The sequence below is a fragment of the Bombus pyrosoma genome, linkage group LG11, assembly GCF_014825855.1.
Source record: "Bombus pyrosoma isolate SC7728 linkage group LG11, ASM1482585v1, whole genome shotgun sequence".
NCBI lineage: Eukaryota > Metazoa > Arthropoda > Insecta > Hymenoptera > Apidae > Bombus > Bombus pyrosoma.
This window is the reverse complement of record NC_057780.1, coordinates 6,318,058-6,335,223: the sequence shown is the minus strand read 5'-3', so window position 1 is coordinate 6,335,223 and position 17,166 is coordinate 6,318,058. Positions and strand designations below refer to the sequence as shown.

Genomic DNA, 17,166 nt, shown 5'->3' with positions numbered 1-17,166 from the left:
CATAATTGTATTATGAATAATATTTGTAATAAAAATTTTTAAGATATTAACTGTTACGTACCTTCCGCCATTACCTAACATTTGCATTAGTAAATAAACAATTGTGCAAATTAATCTTACACTGAAATAACATAATTATATTATATTTGTTACAAGGCGATCATATATGTATAATAACGGCTACAGTGCAAAATAATACATCATATTCGCCCCGTCGTAAATTATTTTCCTAACATTTCACGTTTCCGATAATTATCGTTAACGATAGCTATGACGGTGCATCGTATATAATAATATATACAGAAATAATTCTAAGCGTTTATATAACAATTAATGCTGAATTTAACGAGTAAGTACCATTTAGATGTCTCTATTAAAATTCCCATCAAACCATGTACATGTTATATAATGTGTCCCGGAAGTTTACAATCAAATTAACCAATGTATTGACAGAAACATATGTCACAAATTGATAAATTGTAATGCTACATCAATTTCACGACTAAAATATCTTATCTTTTCCATTTAAATAAATATCTCTTTCTCCAAACACAAAGCGTGTTTTTTAATCTATATATAAATTTTTATATACACGCACAACGGGTTCTATGCCACAAATAAACATTATTTGTTATGTACTTCGTTATTAAGTAAAAATTTACTCTTTTACATTTATACGTGAATATGAATGCACTCAATTTTTTAAACATCTTATATATGCAACTACATCAGAGATCTTATTTTATACATATATTTAAAGGATAGCAATCCACATCTCTTATCGCGTTTCTGAATGCTAAATGTTACTAACAAAACTATTGTATATATAATACGAGGAGATAAATCTATATTTTTAACATTGCGGTTTTTCAAACATTACACTTGATATTCTATACTTATGTACATTTTTATTCACGAATTTATTAGCTGATTTTTTCTTGCTCTTCCTTATCATTTATGCAATTTAGATTATACTCATATTACTGATACATATGAAATCTGATTGCTTCTTCTTGATATATACCGTTTCTTTTAAAGTGACGTTATATGATGTTATATGACGATATATACCGTTTATGTGATGTTTCTTTTAAAACCATTACAATATCCATAAACAATAACGGTAGCAATGAAGGGTTACAATAGCAATATAAAATATACACACATACAACGTATAAATATTCATAAAATACTTTCCAAATAGTATAATGGCTTAATTAGTCAAATACAAATTATATATATTTGCTTAATTATTTAAATCATTTGTCACTGAGAAGGCATTTCCTTACAAACTTTTTAAATTTTTAACATGATGAGAGGTATTTTCACAAGTTACAAAGAGACGCTTATAAACCATTATTACTTAAACGCAACATTAATACCATTTAACAAATAATATTGTTATTGATAAATATATGATACATAATATTTACAAAAACAATTCTTTTTCTTTAAAATTGCAACGAAGTTTCATAATGAGAAAGTTATAAATAAAAACATATACATAAAGTAAATTTACAAAAAATTTTTCATTAATACAGAAACACTGTTTCATATAGTTGCCATTTTAAGTAATTTATTTCGGTCCTTTTGATCTTTACTATATTTATTCTTTATTATTGATCTTTATTATTATTGATACTAGTCATAAACTAAATGTAAATTATTTAAATAAATTCTAGCTCCAAGACTAAAATTTTGTAAAAATATTAAGAGATAAAGAGAGAATTAAAGGAAGGAATTATTAAGACGTGAAAAACAATTGAATCTTCTATTACCTAAATTTATATGAAACGTTATTTATAAATCTAATTGGAGCTAATTTTGCATGGCACAATAATCAAGGTTATTTCCTTGCGAATGTTACAAGCTTTATTAAATATTAAACACATTCATACATGCATTCAAATCTTTTTCGTTGCATCACATACGCATATATTATGCATCATTATTCGTAAGAACATTAAATTTTTTTCAACTGCGTTTCAAAATATTACATTGCCCTTGCACATGTAGCTTGTATTATCTTCTCTTTGGTTGTCCCTAAAGACTTTACAGGTTCCTTCACAGGTTTTGTAATCACAAGAATTATTGTTAGTTTCTCCACATAAATTAATTCCAAAGAAAGGCGTTTGTAGATACGAAAAAAACGCAGTAGAAAATCGTAAATAAGTGAAAGATAAGAATACACCTTCTAATTTTCCTAATAAAGTCCAATATTGCACCCCTAACATTTGTTTTCACTGACTATTAGTGTTAAGAGTATCAAGTACCATTGATTTACATTTGTAAAAATAATTTTACAACAATTCCATCTCTATTAGTCATCTGCGTGGTTCAGATGCATATGCTGTGATAGTATTGTCTACGCAACCAGCTGCTAGAATCACACGATAGGGATGAAAACTTAGACAACTTACTGGACTAATACGAGTGGCCATAAATCCTTCATGAAATTTTATTGTGTTTAGGTGTTGACCCATAGTGTTATATACACTTATGCAGTGATTTGTTGATCCACTGAAAAGAATGTGCATAAATAGATCTGAAATAATCTGTATAATTTTATTATGATTCCGGTCAATAATATCCTAAACTTACCATGCAAAAATATCAGCCATTTCATGTGCTGCCAATGCTGTAATACCTTGTGTTATCTGTACAGTGCTCACAGAAGAATTTTTTCTAAGATCAAATATTCTAATATCTCCTGAAGATGATCCAGTGAACAGTTGCGGCGCAGATCTTTCACATTTTCTCAAAGATGTGCCTAGCACCCATGCTGTATGCTCTCTCCAAATCATAACTCTTGATTCTAAAGGGGGCAATCTTCTATCAAATAAACGAACTGAACCATCTCCGCAACCTACTGCCATCATGGCACCTATGTGTAATTAAATAAAATGATGTTTACTCCTAACACATTTTACGCTTTTTACATGTATATCTTATTCTGCAATTAAATTAATATAAAGTATGTAAGAAACTAACCTATACCATCGACATCAACGCATGTAGCACAACAATCAGCACCTGTTGGTATATCTTGTTTCTTTAATTCAGTCTCTGCATCCCAAAGTCTGACAATACGAACGTCACCTGTTACAGCCAATGTAAGAGATCTTTGCTCCCACTTAGTAACTAATCCAGCTGTTGCTACAAACAATTTTAATTAATGTATATAGTTGCAATAAATACATTGATATTCTAGAATATACATACCGGTAGTTGCTTTTGTTGCAGGTTGTATATCAGCCATTGCTTGCCAAGCAGTAAGTAAAACTGGATCGCGATTTAACATACTACTATAATTTTTCCACACTCTAACCGAACCATCGTCAGATCCAGCCACTAATAACGTTATATCATGAGCATTAATAAACTCCAGCGCTGTAATACGAGACATTTTATTTCCATGACTTGCACAATAAGTTAATTTTGTACCGGTTTGACAATCCCATACCCTGTAAATAAATAATTTATTAAGTAATATCATGTCTCATGTGATAGTAATCAAATTAGACTATATTAAAACTTAAATACCCAAAGTAATCTTTCAATGCTACAGCCAAATGAGGTTCAAAAGGATGAAATGTTAAAACTTCTGGAGAATGTGAACACCTTGTGTGAAATACTTGTGATTCTACCCTACTTTGTACTGCACGTAATTGTTCTTCTTTTGCATCACATCTTTGTTTCTTATTTCTTAAGTATCTGAATATTGAAAACTGCAAGTTAGTTTTTCTCTTTGTAATGATGCAATAGTAAATAATTCCATTAAGAATTCTTACCGCCATTCTCTTTCATAATGTGCTCTACTTTCCATGTCATTCATTGATTCAGTTTCAATTTCTAAACTAACAGGCTGAGCAAATTGAGCACAACTCCACTCAACAAATTGTGAAGTAGTTAATGGTGTTTTAATTCCAGCAACTTCATCTGCTTCTTCTGAAATCTGCAATAAAATAAAATAAAATATCGCTATAAATATAAGTAAAATATAGCATTACTCATAAATGATATCAAGTAATTCTTACTGTATTGGGAATTGGTTTTCTTGAACGATTGCCATGCAATGGTATTCTCGACGAACGTAATAAATCTGTCCCAGAGTTTACTGTAGGTGGTGATTCTCCTTTGCTATTACTTTATTTTATAATAAGTTAAACATAACAGTATAAGAATCATATATAAAAATATATTAAATATTGACTAACCTTAAATATGTAGTACGATTTGATGGAGAAGGCGGAAGAGACAATGACGAAGATATTTTTGTTTCAATTACTTCCTTAGGTGCAGAGGATTCTTTGACCTGCAGTTAAGAAATATTGTACTATTTCATTAAATTTTGATATAAATCAATGTAATCATTATTAAATCATCATGTTTACCTGATTTCGAATATGATTCGTGACCTTCTGAGACATAGTAGCAACCACAGGATGAGGATCATTGTCAAGACTGCATAAGCCATGCCACAATTTCATATATACACTACCATAGGAAAGACTTGGTAAATTTCCAAGAGAACTGTGCCCTACAAATAATAAAAAACACGGTTTATTGTATTTTACTTTTAATATAGAAAAATATCTGTTCCTTACGATAATGTGCTTGTAAATAACAAAATAGTGATATAGCCTTGGCTATAAATTAAAAATTACGAGATCTAAAAATGAAGGATGAACTATGTACGAACATGCAATGGAATTTCCAATCATTATTACCAAGTGACTCGCAAGGTTTCCTCACGAACTCCCAATTATTTCCTGGTACATGAATGAAACAATACAAGGAACTGTTATCGAAAATCCGGCAATAAAGCTAGTAACTCTAGCTAAAAGCAACACATTTTATCACTTACCTAAGCTACTAATAGACGATGACGACGACACTCTTTTAATACGATCCTGACCAAATCCATCTGTACTATCCACACTGTACGTGTTGTTCGGAGAAAGCATTTTCAACCTATCTCTAGAACTAATACGTCTCATTCCACTAAATGGCGATAACGTCTCCACTACGAGATCTTTTCGACTATTTTCTTCAGCCAATGCTAATGTTACAAACGAATTTTCAAAATGTAATACCATCCACTGAAGTGCTACTACTAATTCCTGTAAAATAATTCATAATTTTTTTCATATTGAGAATATTAAGAATATAATTAGAATATGTATTGTTATACGACAAACTTACATACTTTTCTAACTAAGGGACACATGTCATGAGACACAGTATTAATAAGCGTCATAGCTATAATTTGATCAATATTATTCGCATGTTCACTTCGTGTTGTTACACTATTTATGAATGTTCCCAAAGCATAAACACTCGCCGCTCGAACCTATACAATTTTATTTCTTTTTTAAATATATTACTATCATCATGCATAAATATTAATACATTAAATAAATGAATTTGACCTCATCATGAAATGATTTTATACCTCAGGAACTGGGTCCTGTAATAATATAAACAGCTTTTCGTGGGCAATGTCTCTGACACCACACCATCTTGCTTTGTCATAATTATGCCAAAGTCTCGCGAGGCACAAACATAGCCATTGTCGTAATAAAGCATTTGAATCTCCAAGTTGTTCCAGACAAATTGAGACGAGACTGCCATGATTTGCAGCTACTTGACCCGGTCGATAGTCATTTACAATGCTAGCCAAAACAAATGCTGCTAACGTCCTATGTTCACTCTAAAACAGAATAAACTTGTATAAAAAAGTTGCATGAAAAAATTTTTCGATAAAATTATGTATAACAATATAATACCGGTATGGAAGTATCCTGAAGAACAGATAAAAAATATTTATGTCCTCCATCTCGTACGAGATCTGCTTGACAAGTCTAAAATATAATAAATAATTAATGAAAGGTTTAAGATATTGAAATTCTTAACACTTACACTATCAACTGCAAGAATTTTTGCCCAAATGAAAACAAGTAGTGGACGTAGTTCTCTGGCATTACTTTGAAGTAATTTTAAAACATATGGAAAAATGCCTACACTAAGAGCCAAGTTCACTGCCCATGGACCAAGATCAAGAAAACGCCCTAATAACTCTAACGCTCTTAGTCTATGAACTTGACTTAATAACACTTGTAGTACTATTGGCAGTTGCTCTGGAGGATTGCGATTCTTAGAACCTAGTGTAAGCCATACTTGAAAGGCTGTCAATTGTTCTTCAAAAAAGGGTGAATGTATAAATTGATCTTCATTTTCAAGAATAGATGGCAATTGTGCTAAGCAGAGATCAAGTGCCAAATCCCATGCCTGCCACATAGGGTGCTAAATTAATAAGAGATAAATATATTAATGAAAGAATAATAATAAATTTAAAAAATACCTAATTTTTAGAAAAATATTAAGGTTAAAATATTTTTCTATTTACCTGATAAGTAGGTGGTAATTTTGGGCAAGAAACTGGAGTGCAGTCATATGAGCGAAGTATTCTTTCAGCAAGTAAGAAATTTCTAAATAAACTAGCTACTAATAAATCTTGTCTGAATAATCTCTGAAATAAATCTATAAATCGAATATATTTAGTATTTGTCATTTATATATTCTAAAAACAATTATAGTATACAAATTTACCTCTTGGCAATGTGTTCCATGCAATAGTGTCAGTAATTGCTGTAAAAATCCAATTAAGTTCCCCTAACATTGTTCTTCTATCAGTCAATTGTCCTGGAATTCTGAAATGTATTTATCATAATTTCAACATTTTATTTCGTTCAAGAAAATACTACATACATAAGTACTATAAACTTATCCCTACTATATATAATTCTTACTTGTCAATTAAATCTAGTGATATTTTTGGTACCAACTTTGATGTATTTTGCATGACAAACCTACAAAAGAAATAGAAGTTTAACTCTGGTACTATACAAAATTTGGTATATCTTCAACAAATTATATTTCTATTTCACCATCGCAATGCTATTTTTATTGGAGTTGTAAGACATGATGTAAATATGTCTGCAGGTAAGTCTGGATTCATAGGTAAAATTTGATTAGCAGCGCATGCTGCCAATTGGATACAATTTTTATAGGATGGTGCAGTGGCATTTGCAACTCCAGTTGCACGATTTTGCTGAACTGCCTGCTTTTCCATCTATAAGGTAACATTTTCAATATGGTTACATATGACAATTACTTTTACTTAAATTTCTCTTAATATTTATACCTCATATTCTTTCTCGTGTTGCTCTGCAAATTGTTGAAAAGACTCTACAATGATACCTGCATTAGAGCAGTCATATACATAGATGCTAGGTGCACCCATCCATGTTTGTAAATCATATACGGACAAAGGAATGTATTGTGTATATGTCTGCAATAATAATATGATATTAAAAATATTTATCAAATTATTATTTATAGTAATTAAAATGCCTGAGTTTACTAACTCTATTAAATACCCAAATTTCACCATTACTAGTAGGTTTAGGAACACCATGACCATTATAATGAAAAAGAACTCTTTCCTCCTTTGCATTTCGTCTCAAAGAAGTACACAATTTTTTAACTTCTTCAACAGTGGGGTCTAAACTTTGTTTGTAACGAGCTCTTGGTTGCCATCGTTCATACTGTTTTTGTAAATTAGAACCTATAGTTTCTAAAGCTTTCTGTGGACTCACTGACAAAGGATCTATAAAATTTTAAAAATTATAATTGTTCTAACTGTAATCAACAACAATTAAGTTTCAAGTCACAATTAGATCATTTGAATGGAATAATTAAAACTAGTGCAATTTTTGTTTATAATTATACAATTATATAAAACTATAAAATAATGCAATCACAAAAAAGAAATTATGCACATTTGAAATAACCAGTAAAAGAAAAACAAAGGAAAGAAAACAAAAAAACATTCTCATACTACAGATAAAATATTCAAATTAATAATAAATATAACGCCATCTACAGGTTATTTACTAAAATCGCATTCATTTACAGACTGCTGTCATCCACATGCATAACCTCAAAATGCATTACATAATGGCAATGGCAGCGGGGAATTGTGGGGATGTAAATAAACTAAAATAAATACCGATCCAACACTCGAGACGTGCGCACGGTTGCGTCTTGACAATGTCCGGTGGATCAACACCAACGTTTAAACATAAAACTAGAGCCACGCTCACAGTTTTCATCTAGAAAATAGAAATTTATAAAACTCTATCGTAGAAGTACATAATTTTTCAGGGTATATCAACCAAAGAAGCAAAGAAAAAAAGTAACAAACCCGTTCTTTCATCCTCCATGTCTGTGTAATGCAATTTACGCCTTCAATCGTTGCTGTATGCCGTGGTTTGCAAAATGCAAGCTGCATTTTCCAATCGTCCTCCTCCGTCGATTTCAAATTCTCTTTCTCGTGGCATGGCTTTGAGGCAATTACTGACATTGTAAGCCCGTGACTCGGGAAAAGTTTATATCTTACTTTTTCGAGAGACACGTTTCGTTCGTTGAAGATCTTAAATCAATATTACATAAAGATGAATTGAAACTATCAACTGACAATATTCAATAAACGACAAAAGCACAAACGACTTTTAACAGAGCACAATTTCGTAAGTTTACTTCATCAGCCGCCATCTTAAATCCCTAACGATGTTACCAATGAACTCTCACGAACTCACGAACACGCAGATTTTTTGATCGCAATAATCGTGTGCAGATGGTGCCACCTGTTACCCGGGTTATTTTTTAATTTCCTTCCTCGTTTAAGCGTTATTGAAATTACAGAAGTATAAATAAATGATGGAAAATAACAGTAACACCAATTCTTTACAAGAACATTTTTATTTATTAAATACTATTTAATAGGTTACTTTATAACTGAATCATTGAAATCGCAATCTAACTTAACATTTTTTTTATAAGTAGTTTTAGCTGAATAACTTACTGAAATACTTTCATATATCTGGGTAATTAAATTTAATACTATATACGTATATGCAAATTGCGATGCGGTATTGCATATATGTGTAGAAGCACATACACATACGAAAAATTCGCATTACGAGATGTATCATTCAAATAAGTATTATATCTTTCTGTTTATCACGCTTTTGTAATTGGTTATCTACATGCTTATATAATTACGTGCTTACCAATATTTTTCTTGTGATGTATGAGTTAAGTAGTACATGAATCCAGTAATCCGAAGTTAAACACATTAAAAGTAGAAAAAATGTGTTTCATGAAATTTCACAATGTTAAAATTCTAGAAAAAATATTATAATTTAATATTATAGCTTCATTTCCGCAAAACATCAAAAGCAATATCTTATTACTATGTACACAGCCTATATATACAATATTTATTTATTCTATATACAATTTTAATTTCGTTTATAAATTCATTGGAATGAATAAATTCGCATTATTAATAATATAATATTAATAACTTCCTGATTAAATTATTTGATACTTAAAAATGTCGTAAGATATATTAATTTTGAAACTCTTCTTGTAATTCATTTCGTTTAGTATCTTCTTCACTTGTTCAATCTCCCATAGCCTTTAGTCCGAATACTTGATAATTTCAATACTTTTGTCTTCATTTTAAACATCACTGAATAGTTTGAGAATTACTAAGAGGTTTGTAACCCTGAAATTTATAAAATGTTCATTACCTTATGATGTCAAAAATAACATAAAGCGTGTTTGATTGAAATGGAAATTAAAGGTGATGTTTAATTATTTCCATTAAAATTTGACATATTGTATATAAAAAATACAACAATAAATAATTCATAAATATAATAAAGTGCATATAAAAGCATGTATTTAAATGGAAGAAAGAGAAGTAAGGAAATGTTAGAAGTGGTAATGGCAATGCAGAAGCAGTAATGGCAATACAAAAGCAATAATGGCAATGCAGAAGAAGATGGTATTGTTTAGTGCTTAAAAATGAAGATAATAGAAATATAGAATGATAATCGATACAATAACATAATCCATACACTGACAATGACATTCTAACGAAATAATATCAAGATCCAAGATTCAAAATTCAAGATTCAAGATTCAAGATTCAAGAAATAATATCAATTTCATTTCTTGTATATCAATTACTCGGATGATCATTCTGTAATAAGAATTGACGAATGATCGTCATTCTATTGAGGCGCTACTATGTATTAGACGCTAATATATTAACATTATTTTGCAATGTGTGAAGACTGTCATGGACAGTCAAAGAATATGTAGTCTGTACAATCTGTACTTGTTAACGATTCATGCTGCCATAATAGGGCTGGCATACACTTATCCGTTTGCTTCCTGGTCTTATAGCGTTATTAATCGAATCTCTTAAACGTTCTGTGAATGTTTTATACTCCATTTCTGGATTATTTTGACCAAAGTCAAAATCTGCAACTTCCACTGTAAATCTTGCTTTACTTTGTATGTAATATGCAATGCCAAAAATAATGAGTACCGCAGCAGCAAGAGAACAAGAAACAGGTACCACAATCACCGATAACTGTGGCTTTGTTGTTACTACAAAACACATTTAAAAATGTAATCAAAGCAATTAATATTTGTAGAAAGACAAAATTTGTATCATTATTATTATTTATATCAATATTTATAATAACATATACCTTTATAAATATTTATTGTCAAGGGATAAATTTGTTTACTGACGTCATTATCTAATATAATTAATATTGTATATATGCTAGGTTCCAAGAAATAATGTATGATGGAAAAATTACAAGAATAAAGATTATCTTCTGTATCGCATGTTTCATTTCCCGTAACATTATACTTCCCTCTATGAAAATAAAGGCACTTATTAAAAGGTCCTGAACCTTTACATGTTACATTAAGAGATAACATATCCCATGGTTGAATCCAATTTGTACCCTCTACTGATATATTCATTATAGGTGCTAGAAATTCCATAAATATACATTATTATAACTTATACTGAACATAAATCATTATTTTATATGATCTCATATAATATATTACTTACCACGAACATCAATTTTTTTGGTGAAGTGCCCATATGTTTTATTAGGATCTGGTGGAATTATCGAAGAGTTGGAACAAATATAAGGTAAAGAAATATTTACATTGGAAATACTGACATTTTCTGAATTATTTAGAGGTATAGGTATTGTTGTAGATATTAATATTGGTTTTGCAGTTATGCTTTTACTAGATATGGTAGTAGTTACCACATCTTCTGTTGTAGTATTTGATATTGTAACATTTGGCACAGTTATACTAGAAGGAGTAATTGTTGTTGTTACTGGTAGAACCGTTGTAGTAGGTGGAACAGTTGTTGTTGGTGAATCGTATGATGCAACAACCAAAGCTTCTAACACATGTGATGTATCGGGAGTTGTAAAATTATAGAGGAAATTTAAGTCATTCGTTTGACCAAAATATCTGCAATCTATAAACCAATAAATTGATACTGATGTGGCTTTCATCAAATAATCCATATCTCCTTTTCTTATATTTATTGTCATGTTTGCTTCAGATGCTGAAGAGACATATGTATCCACTGATGTTTTGTTGGGCTGTATAACTTTGATGTCTCCATTGAAAGATTCTATTAAAACATTAATTTGATGATATACATAATAGACAAAAAGTTAATATATTATAAAATGACTTTTAAAAATTCTTAACTTACCAGTTACATAAAACTCGGTACGGGCACTGGTAACATCCTGCCACCAAAGCACGACATATTTATAAACCACTACTTCAACTTCATATTTTCCAATTGTATAATTTTCATGAGCAATATTTAAATTCCAATATGTTGTTGTATTTGATATAGCCCCTGTCTATGGAAGATCAAAGTTATATATGTATTCAAAATTAGTAATTAAGGTTTTATACATTAAGGTTTTATAAATGATAATACTGAAATGTAAGAAAAATATTATAATATAATAATCTGATTTTTCTTATTAAAACTGTAAGTAAAACTGTAAGAAGGTTTTTGAGCAAATAAATTTATTTAATATTGCGTCATAAGGAATTATACTTTTATAAAACTTCTCTTTTCAGGGCAAAGTTTACAATTCAATTGATAATCTAATTTTGAAACATATTGATAAACTATTTTGAACAAACTATAGGATAAAAAGAAACTAACCTCGTATATATGAGGAGTTAATGCATTGTCACTCCATTTATATCTAAATGTTTCTGATGGTCTTATACCATTATAAAAGATATCAGCTTTAAATGTAATAGTTCCACCTAATACTACAGGGCCATCATGTGTTAATATAATATTATAATCAGCATTAACTGTAACACAAAAGAAAGCTAATAAAATGTTTTAATCTTAACATAAATTAAAATAACAATAGGTGTAATTACAAAACTGAATAACTATCACATGAAACAGAATACAGATAGTCAAATTACCTTGAGAAGTAGATAAAATGTACCAAATGAGACCCCAAGAAAAATGCACTATCTGCATTCTGTACGTTGATAAAGGGTCACATTTATTTTCGAAAATATGTACGCTTAGTAAAATTTGTTTTTGATCGATCTGCAATTAAATACGTATCATAATGTTTCCGACTATAGCACCATTTTAGTACTAATGATTGCCAACTGTTTCACATTGTACACCTTTTTTGACAATACATTGCGTTAGAGAGGAAATCCTTCCCTCGGTTGTATCTATCACGAAAAATAGAAATAGAGAAAAGATTAAAAACTATTATCAAAAGAACTTTCATATTTTGCTCTGTTTGTTACACTGTATACGTTATTAAAGTCTAACATTCTTTTTATACAACTTGTATTTAAATTTTTCGATATATTAAATAATCAATGTTATTAAAAGAGTGTATCTTTATCAATATAAAAGTGACAAACAGATCGAGGATTTTATTCATATATCGCAAAAATTTATTTAAATCCTTTCTTAGTTTATTGTATATTAATAAAAATTACCATTTAGCTTTCTGATTGGCTAAATTTTTTACTTAATGTATGTTATGTATAAAAAGTACTCAATATTTTAATGCTATCTAACTGTTGTCCTTTAAGCTGAATGTTAATATCAAAGTATGCATGTCATACCAGATAAAAATATCTCTATTATAAAAAAACACAACTAAGTTAAGAAAAGCAGTTACTTTCTGATATTAGTTTTGTAATTTCAAGTAATTGAAGTATTTTTTTTACATGATTTATGATAGTTGTCAATAGTAAATATGATATTCAAAAGTACACATGTGAAAGCATTAGTTGACATTTATAGTAATAAATGTATTTTAAAAGGTAATACAACACAAAAGAGTTTTAGATCTTTTCTTATACGGAATCTATATGATACTTCTACGTCCAGTGAAACTATTTCTTTTGAAAACCAATTAAAAGAAGTATTCAAATTTAAAAATAGCAATATTTGTAATTGGATTGTTGAGGTTAGTAACATAAATTATTGTTTAATATTTCTTAAATGTTACTTAATCTTTAATGGTTAACAATAATTGAGAAATGAACATCAAACATATTTAACATAAATCAATAAGTTAAACATATAAATTTTATTCTTCAAATTTTATGATATTTTGTTTTACATTTAAAAATTATGGTTTACATCTCTAAATTTTTACATATCACACATATTATCTTTTAAAACAATGATGTATATCGAATTAAAATAAATAAAAATTATGTTATCTTACGTTCATTTTATTGTACTATCATATATAGAATAAGGTTATAACATAACCTTATATTGTCGTATTATTATAAAGTTTTACAATATAAATGCAATAATAAAAGTAATTTTATCTTTGGAATTACATTTTCCAATATAATATATTATCTAACCTTTTTGTTAAATTATTTATAATAAATAATCTATTTTGAGTTGCATAACCAAAACATACTTGTCAAAATTGTTACTCATATAATATTTAACATAAATTGCAAATAATAGAAATATTAATCTATAAGTTTCAATTAACAATATTTCTATGTAACATACATAAAATCATTGCATAATACAATAGAATTAACATTTTATTTTAGAACAAAGCTCGTATTTTATGTAGTAGATACCAAGAAAGTAGCAAAAATGACAAGGAAAAAATTTTGCGCATCTTAGCATTTAAATATGCTGTTCAACATCCTGTTATATTCAATATAGCAGAAAGATTTGTGTCTACAGAGGTTTGTATATTATTAATTTTTTGTTAAATAAAATATTTAATTTTGTGATATTAAGCTTAAAAATCTAAAAAAACTTTTAAATCACATTAATATAAATAAAAAATACTTGCAATTATTTCGTTCTCTTTTTCTTTTATTTCAGCCGAACAATGAGAGGCGTATAGTTTCTTATGAACGAAATTTAAAAAATGCTTTGACACCAGATTACCAATGGTTGTTTATTACAATTGGAAGACTTCAAAATGGTGTAAAATTTCTTGTTGATTTAAGGACAGATATATTAGTAAGCAATTTAAAATGATATAAATAACATAACTTCAATTTTAATGATAAAATTAGTTCATGCTATATGAAATTCATATTTAATGTTCTAAATATTTCAAAAAATAGTTATTTTCTTAAAATTTAATTATTGATTTACAGTCTGCAGTCAGTAAATTTTACACTAAAAATATAATAAAATATCTTACGTACAAAATTATAAGTAGGGCACATCACTTATTTTTATACAAATATATTTGTTAGGAATTAATATTAAAAGCTAAAGACACAGAGGAAAGTATTGCAATCCAGCAATTGAATATTACCTTACGTGATTTATTACTACTCTGGTTTTCAGTAGGATTTCTACATTTAGAAAGAATAACATGGCAAACTTCATGTGACATTCTACAAAAGGTATACAAATGGCAAGTAAACAGTATAATATATTTTATATTCTTTATTATTTGAAAATTATAAGATTTCAGATTATGAAGCAATACATCCCATAAGAAATTGGTTAGATTTGAAACAAAGAGTTGGACCATATAGAAGATGTTATATTTTTACTCATCCTTCAATGCCACGAGAACCTCTTGTTGTATTGCATTCAGCATTATGTGATATTATACCAGGTATATCTTAAAAAATATCTTTTACACATAAAATTAAATACAATACAATGAATAATATACATTAAGTAAAAACACTAAGTAAAATACATTATTAACATATAGATAGTTTAAGAGGTATTGAAGAAGCGAAGGTCAGAATTCTTGGTAATCCAAAAACAGAAGTAACATTTTTAGAAGAAGATAAATGCAAAATAAAGACTGCAATATTTTATTCAATAACTTCCACACAGAAAGGATTACAAGTACATATATAAATATCTAAAAATGCAAATTTATGTAACATACAAATCAAAAGGCAATTCTTTTTAGGGTATTGAACTTGGTAATTATTTGATAAAAGAAGTAGCAAAACAAGTGTTATCAGAATTTCCTATGATAACCGAATTATCTACTTTATCACCAATACCTAATTTTAGAACTTGGTTTTTAGAAAAAACAAAACAAGGTAATTGCAATTTATTTCAAATAGTCATAAGATTTATTAATGAACCAGAATATTATATTTTGGTATAAAATACTTTTTAGATATACATAATGTGTTCACAAATGAAGAATACGAATCTGTACAAAAGGTTTTAAATAATGAAAATATTGTTTTGGGTTTAAAAAAAATTTTTAATAATTCATTATGGACTCGTGATATTGCAATATGCGAAATTTTGCGGAAGCCATTACTTAGGGCATGTGCATGGTATTTATATAAGGAGAAGAGACGAAATTATGCTTTAAATAATGTTGGTAGGTCGATTATTATAAATCGAATTTTATACATATCATAGAAAAATTAATCTAAACATCTAACATTTTTTATATTACAGCAAACTTTCATCTTCGTAATGGAGCTGTTATGTGGAGAATAAATTGGCTGGCTGACCCTTCACCACGTGGTGTTGGAAATAGCTGTGGAATTATGGTAAACTATAGGTAATTTAATCCATATCTTTATTTAATTTAATATATTTACTGCATTTTATATTTAATTAAGTATTCATTTTAACAGATATTACCTAGATGAATGTGAAAAACACAGCCAAAATTACATTGAAAATTATTTTATAAACACATCTGAAGATATAATTAATCTTGCTAACCAGTTCGAAAAATTATAAAACAAATTTTACGATTATAAACAGGAAGTTATTCAATCTTTTTCTAAGAATATTTTTAATGTGAAAAATATATAATTAGAAGTCTATGTAACGGAATAAAAGGAAAATATATTTTAAATAATGGTACAATTATAAGCTAGAAATGGAATTGAGTCATACGTAATAAATTTTTATAGATTTATGATAACAAGTGTTATTTATTTATTAAAGCTAAGATTTGACAAAGAACATTATTGAAATATTAAAACCGGAAGAACTTAAAAGAATAGAAATAATTAATCAAATAGCATGAAAACTTCTTTTAAAAGTACTTAATTTGTTATCCAACTTAACCACGTTTTAAATCACACACTATTACCAGAAAATTTAGAAATGAAATACATTTAACTTACGAATTATTAAATTAAAATTATTAATATTATTAATATTTACGTTTATGTTTTGTATTTTTTAAATATAAATTTTATTTTACATTTCCAAATTTTCGACTCATATATACAACAAGATTAAGCGTATTATATAATTTATAGTTTATTAAAACTAAACTCTGTTAAAAGCAATTTAAGTGATCTAAAAATTTTATAAATTATAATTTTGAACAACGGCATTTTTATATCATACTATTTACTATTTTTAATTAAATATTTTACGTCCAAAGGCATTTTTTACATTAAAAAATTTACATTACATAGTAATATATTTCACGAATTTTGATAAATAATAAAGTATATTAATTTGCTGACATTTTATAAAATCTAAATTCGCTTTTTAAAAAACATTTCATTTACATTTCTAAACAATTACATAGGTACAAAATAAATGATCACATAGGTACAGAATTTGTGGACATATTGCATTTTGAGCTGCCCAAATCTCAAAATTTTGTTCAATAATACAACTGTTTGTTACTTTTATTATATACATTGCCAAAATCCTAATCATTACTATAATATCATCAAAAA

General features: G+C 28.0%; 3 protein-coding genes across 7 annotated transcripts; 1 reads left to right on the top strand and 2 right to left on the bottom strand.

Annotated features, from left to right (window-relative positions):
* Positions 1-127: 127 nt before the first annotated feature.
* On the bottom strand, positions 128-8,634 carry LOC122572743 (regulatory-associated protein of mTOR). 3 transcript variants are annotated; one of them, XM_043738129.1, is made up of 24 exons: positions 8,605-8,634; positions 8,270-8,497; positions 8,075-8,177; positions 7,431-7,672; positions 7,208-7,354; positions 6,951-7,135; positions 6,813-6,872; positions 6,613-6,713; positions 6,410-6,543; positions 5,923-6,306; positions 5,790-5,864; positions 5,456-5,713; positions 5,210-5,353; positions 4,868-5,123; positions 4,731-4,772; positions 4,395-4,540; positions 4,218-4,315; positions 4,038-4,146; positions 3,792-3,955; positions 3,544-3,714; positions 3,223-3,464; positions 2,992-3,156; positions 2,602-2,884; positions 128-2,520 (listed from the first exon to the last, which is right to left on the bottom strand). In XM_043738129.1, exons 1-24 carry the CDS (start codon positions 8,617-8,619, stop codon positions 2,325-2,327), a joined length of 3,948 nt encoding a protein of 1,315 aa, XP_043594064.1. In that variant the 5' UTR covers positions 8,620-8,634; the 3' UTR covers positions 128-2,324. The 3 variants fall into 3 exon arrangements, with proteins under 3 accessions (XP_043594064.1, XP_043594065.1, XP_043594066.1); XM_043738130.1 differs by having other exon boundaries at positions 2,992-3,150; XM_043738131.1 differs by lacking the exon at positions 4,731-4,772.
* Positions 8,635-8,807: 173 nt separating this feature from the next.
* LOC122572744 lies at positions 8,808-12,667 on the bottom strand. 3 transcript variants are annotated; one of them, XR_006318543.1, is made up of 7 exons: positions 12,430-12,667; positions 12,152-12,309; positions 11,681-11,837; positions 11,012-11,596; positions 10,635-10,925; positions 10,190-10,530; positions 8,808-9,637 (listed from the first exon to the last, which is right to left on the bottom strand). XR_006318543.1 is itself a non-coding variant. In XM_043738134.1 (7 exons), the coding sequence occupies exons 1-6, from the start codon at positions 12,485-12,487 to the stop codon at positions 10,259-10,261; spliced, it is 1,521 nt and encodes a 506-aa protein (XP_043594069.1). In that variant the 5' UTR covers positions 12,488-12,665; the 3' UTR covers positions 8,808-9,637; positions 10,256-10,258. The 3 variants fall into 3 exon arrangements, 2 of the variants coding, with proteins under 2 accessions (XP_043594069.1, XP_043594068.1); XM_043738134.1 differs by having other exon boundaries at positions 10,256-10,530; positions 12,430-12,665; XM_043738133.1 differs by having other exon boundaries at positions 10,295-10,530; positions 12,430-12,664.
* A 388-nt stretch (positions 12,668-13,055) lies between these two features.
* On the top strand, positions 13,056-16,391 carry LOC122572745 (malonyl-CoA decarboxylase, mitochondrial-like). Its single transcript, XM_043738135.1, has 10 exons — positions 13,056-13,445; positions 14,059-14,199; positions 14,342-14,482; positions 14,725-14,877; positions 14,942-15,095; positions 15,198-15,337; positions 15,405-15,540; positions 15,621-15,833; positions 15,914-16,019; positions 16,096-16,391. The coding sequence occupies exons 1-10, from the start codon at positions 13,233-13,235 to the stop codon at positions 16,202-16,204; spliced, it is 1,506 nt and encodes a 501-aa protein (XP_043594070.1). The 5' UTR covers positions 13,056-13,232; the 3' UTR covers positions 16,205-16,391.
* The last annotated feature ends 775 nt before the right edge of the window (positions 16,392-17,166 follow it).

Coding starts and splice junctions, on each gene's coding strand:
- LOC122572743 (XM_043738129.1), bottom strand. Junction 3,715..3,791: donor CATTATGAAAGAGAATGGCG/GTAAGAATTCTT, acceptor TTCAATATTCAG/ATACTTAAGAAATAAGAAAC. Junction 2,885..2,991: donor CGTTGATGTCGATGGTATAG/GTTAGTTTCTTA, acceptor AATTACACATAG/GTGCCATGATGGCAGTAGGT.
- LOC122572744 (XM_043738133.1), bottom strand. CDS start 12,487: ATGCAGATAGTGCATTTTTCTTGGGGTCTCATTTGGTACATTTTATCT. Junction 11,838..12,151: donor TAACTCCTCATATATACGAG/GTTAGTTTCTTT, acceptor GATCTTCCATAG/ACAGGGGCTATATCAAATAC. Junction 9,638..10,294: donor CAGGAAGCAAACGGATAAGT/GTATGCCAGCCC, acceptor TATAAATTTCAG/GGTTACAAACCTCTTAGTAA.
- LOC122572745 (XM_043738135.1), top strand. CDS start 13,233: ATGATATTCAAAAGTACACATGTGAAAGCATTAGTTGACATTTATAGT. Junction 14,483..14,724: donor ATTTAAGGACAGATATATTA/GTAAGCAATTTA, acceptor TATATTTGTTAG/GAATTAATATTAAAAGCTAA. Junction 14,878..14,941: donor CATGTGACATTCTACAAAAG/GTATACAAATGG, acceptor GAAAATTATAAG/ATTTCAGATTATGAAGCAAT.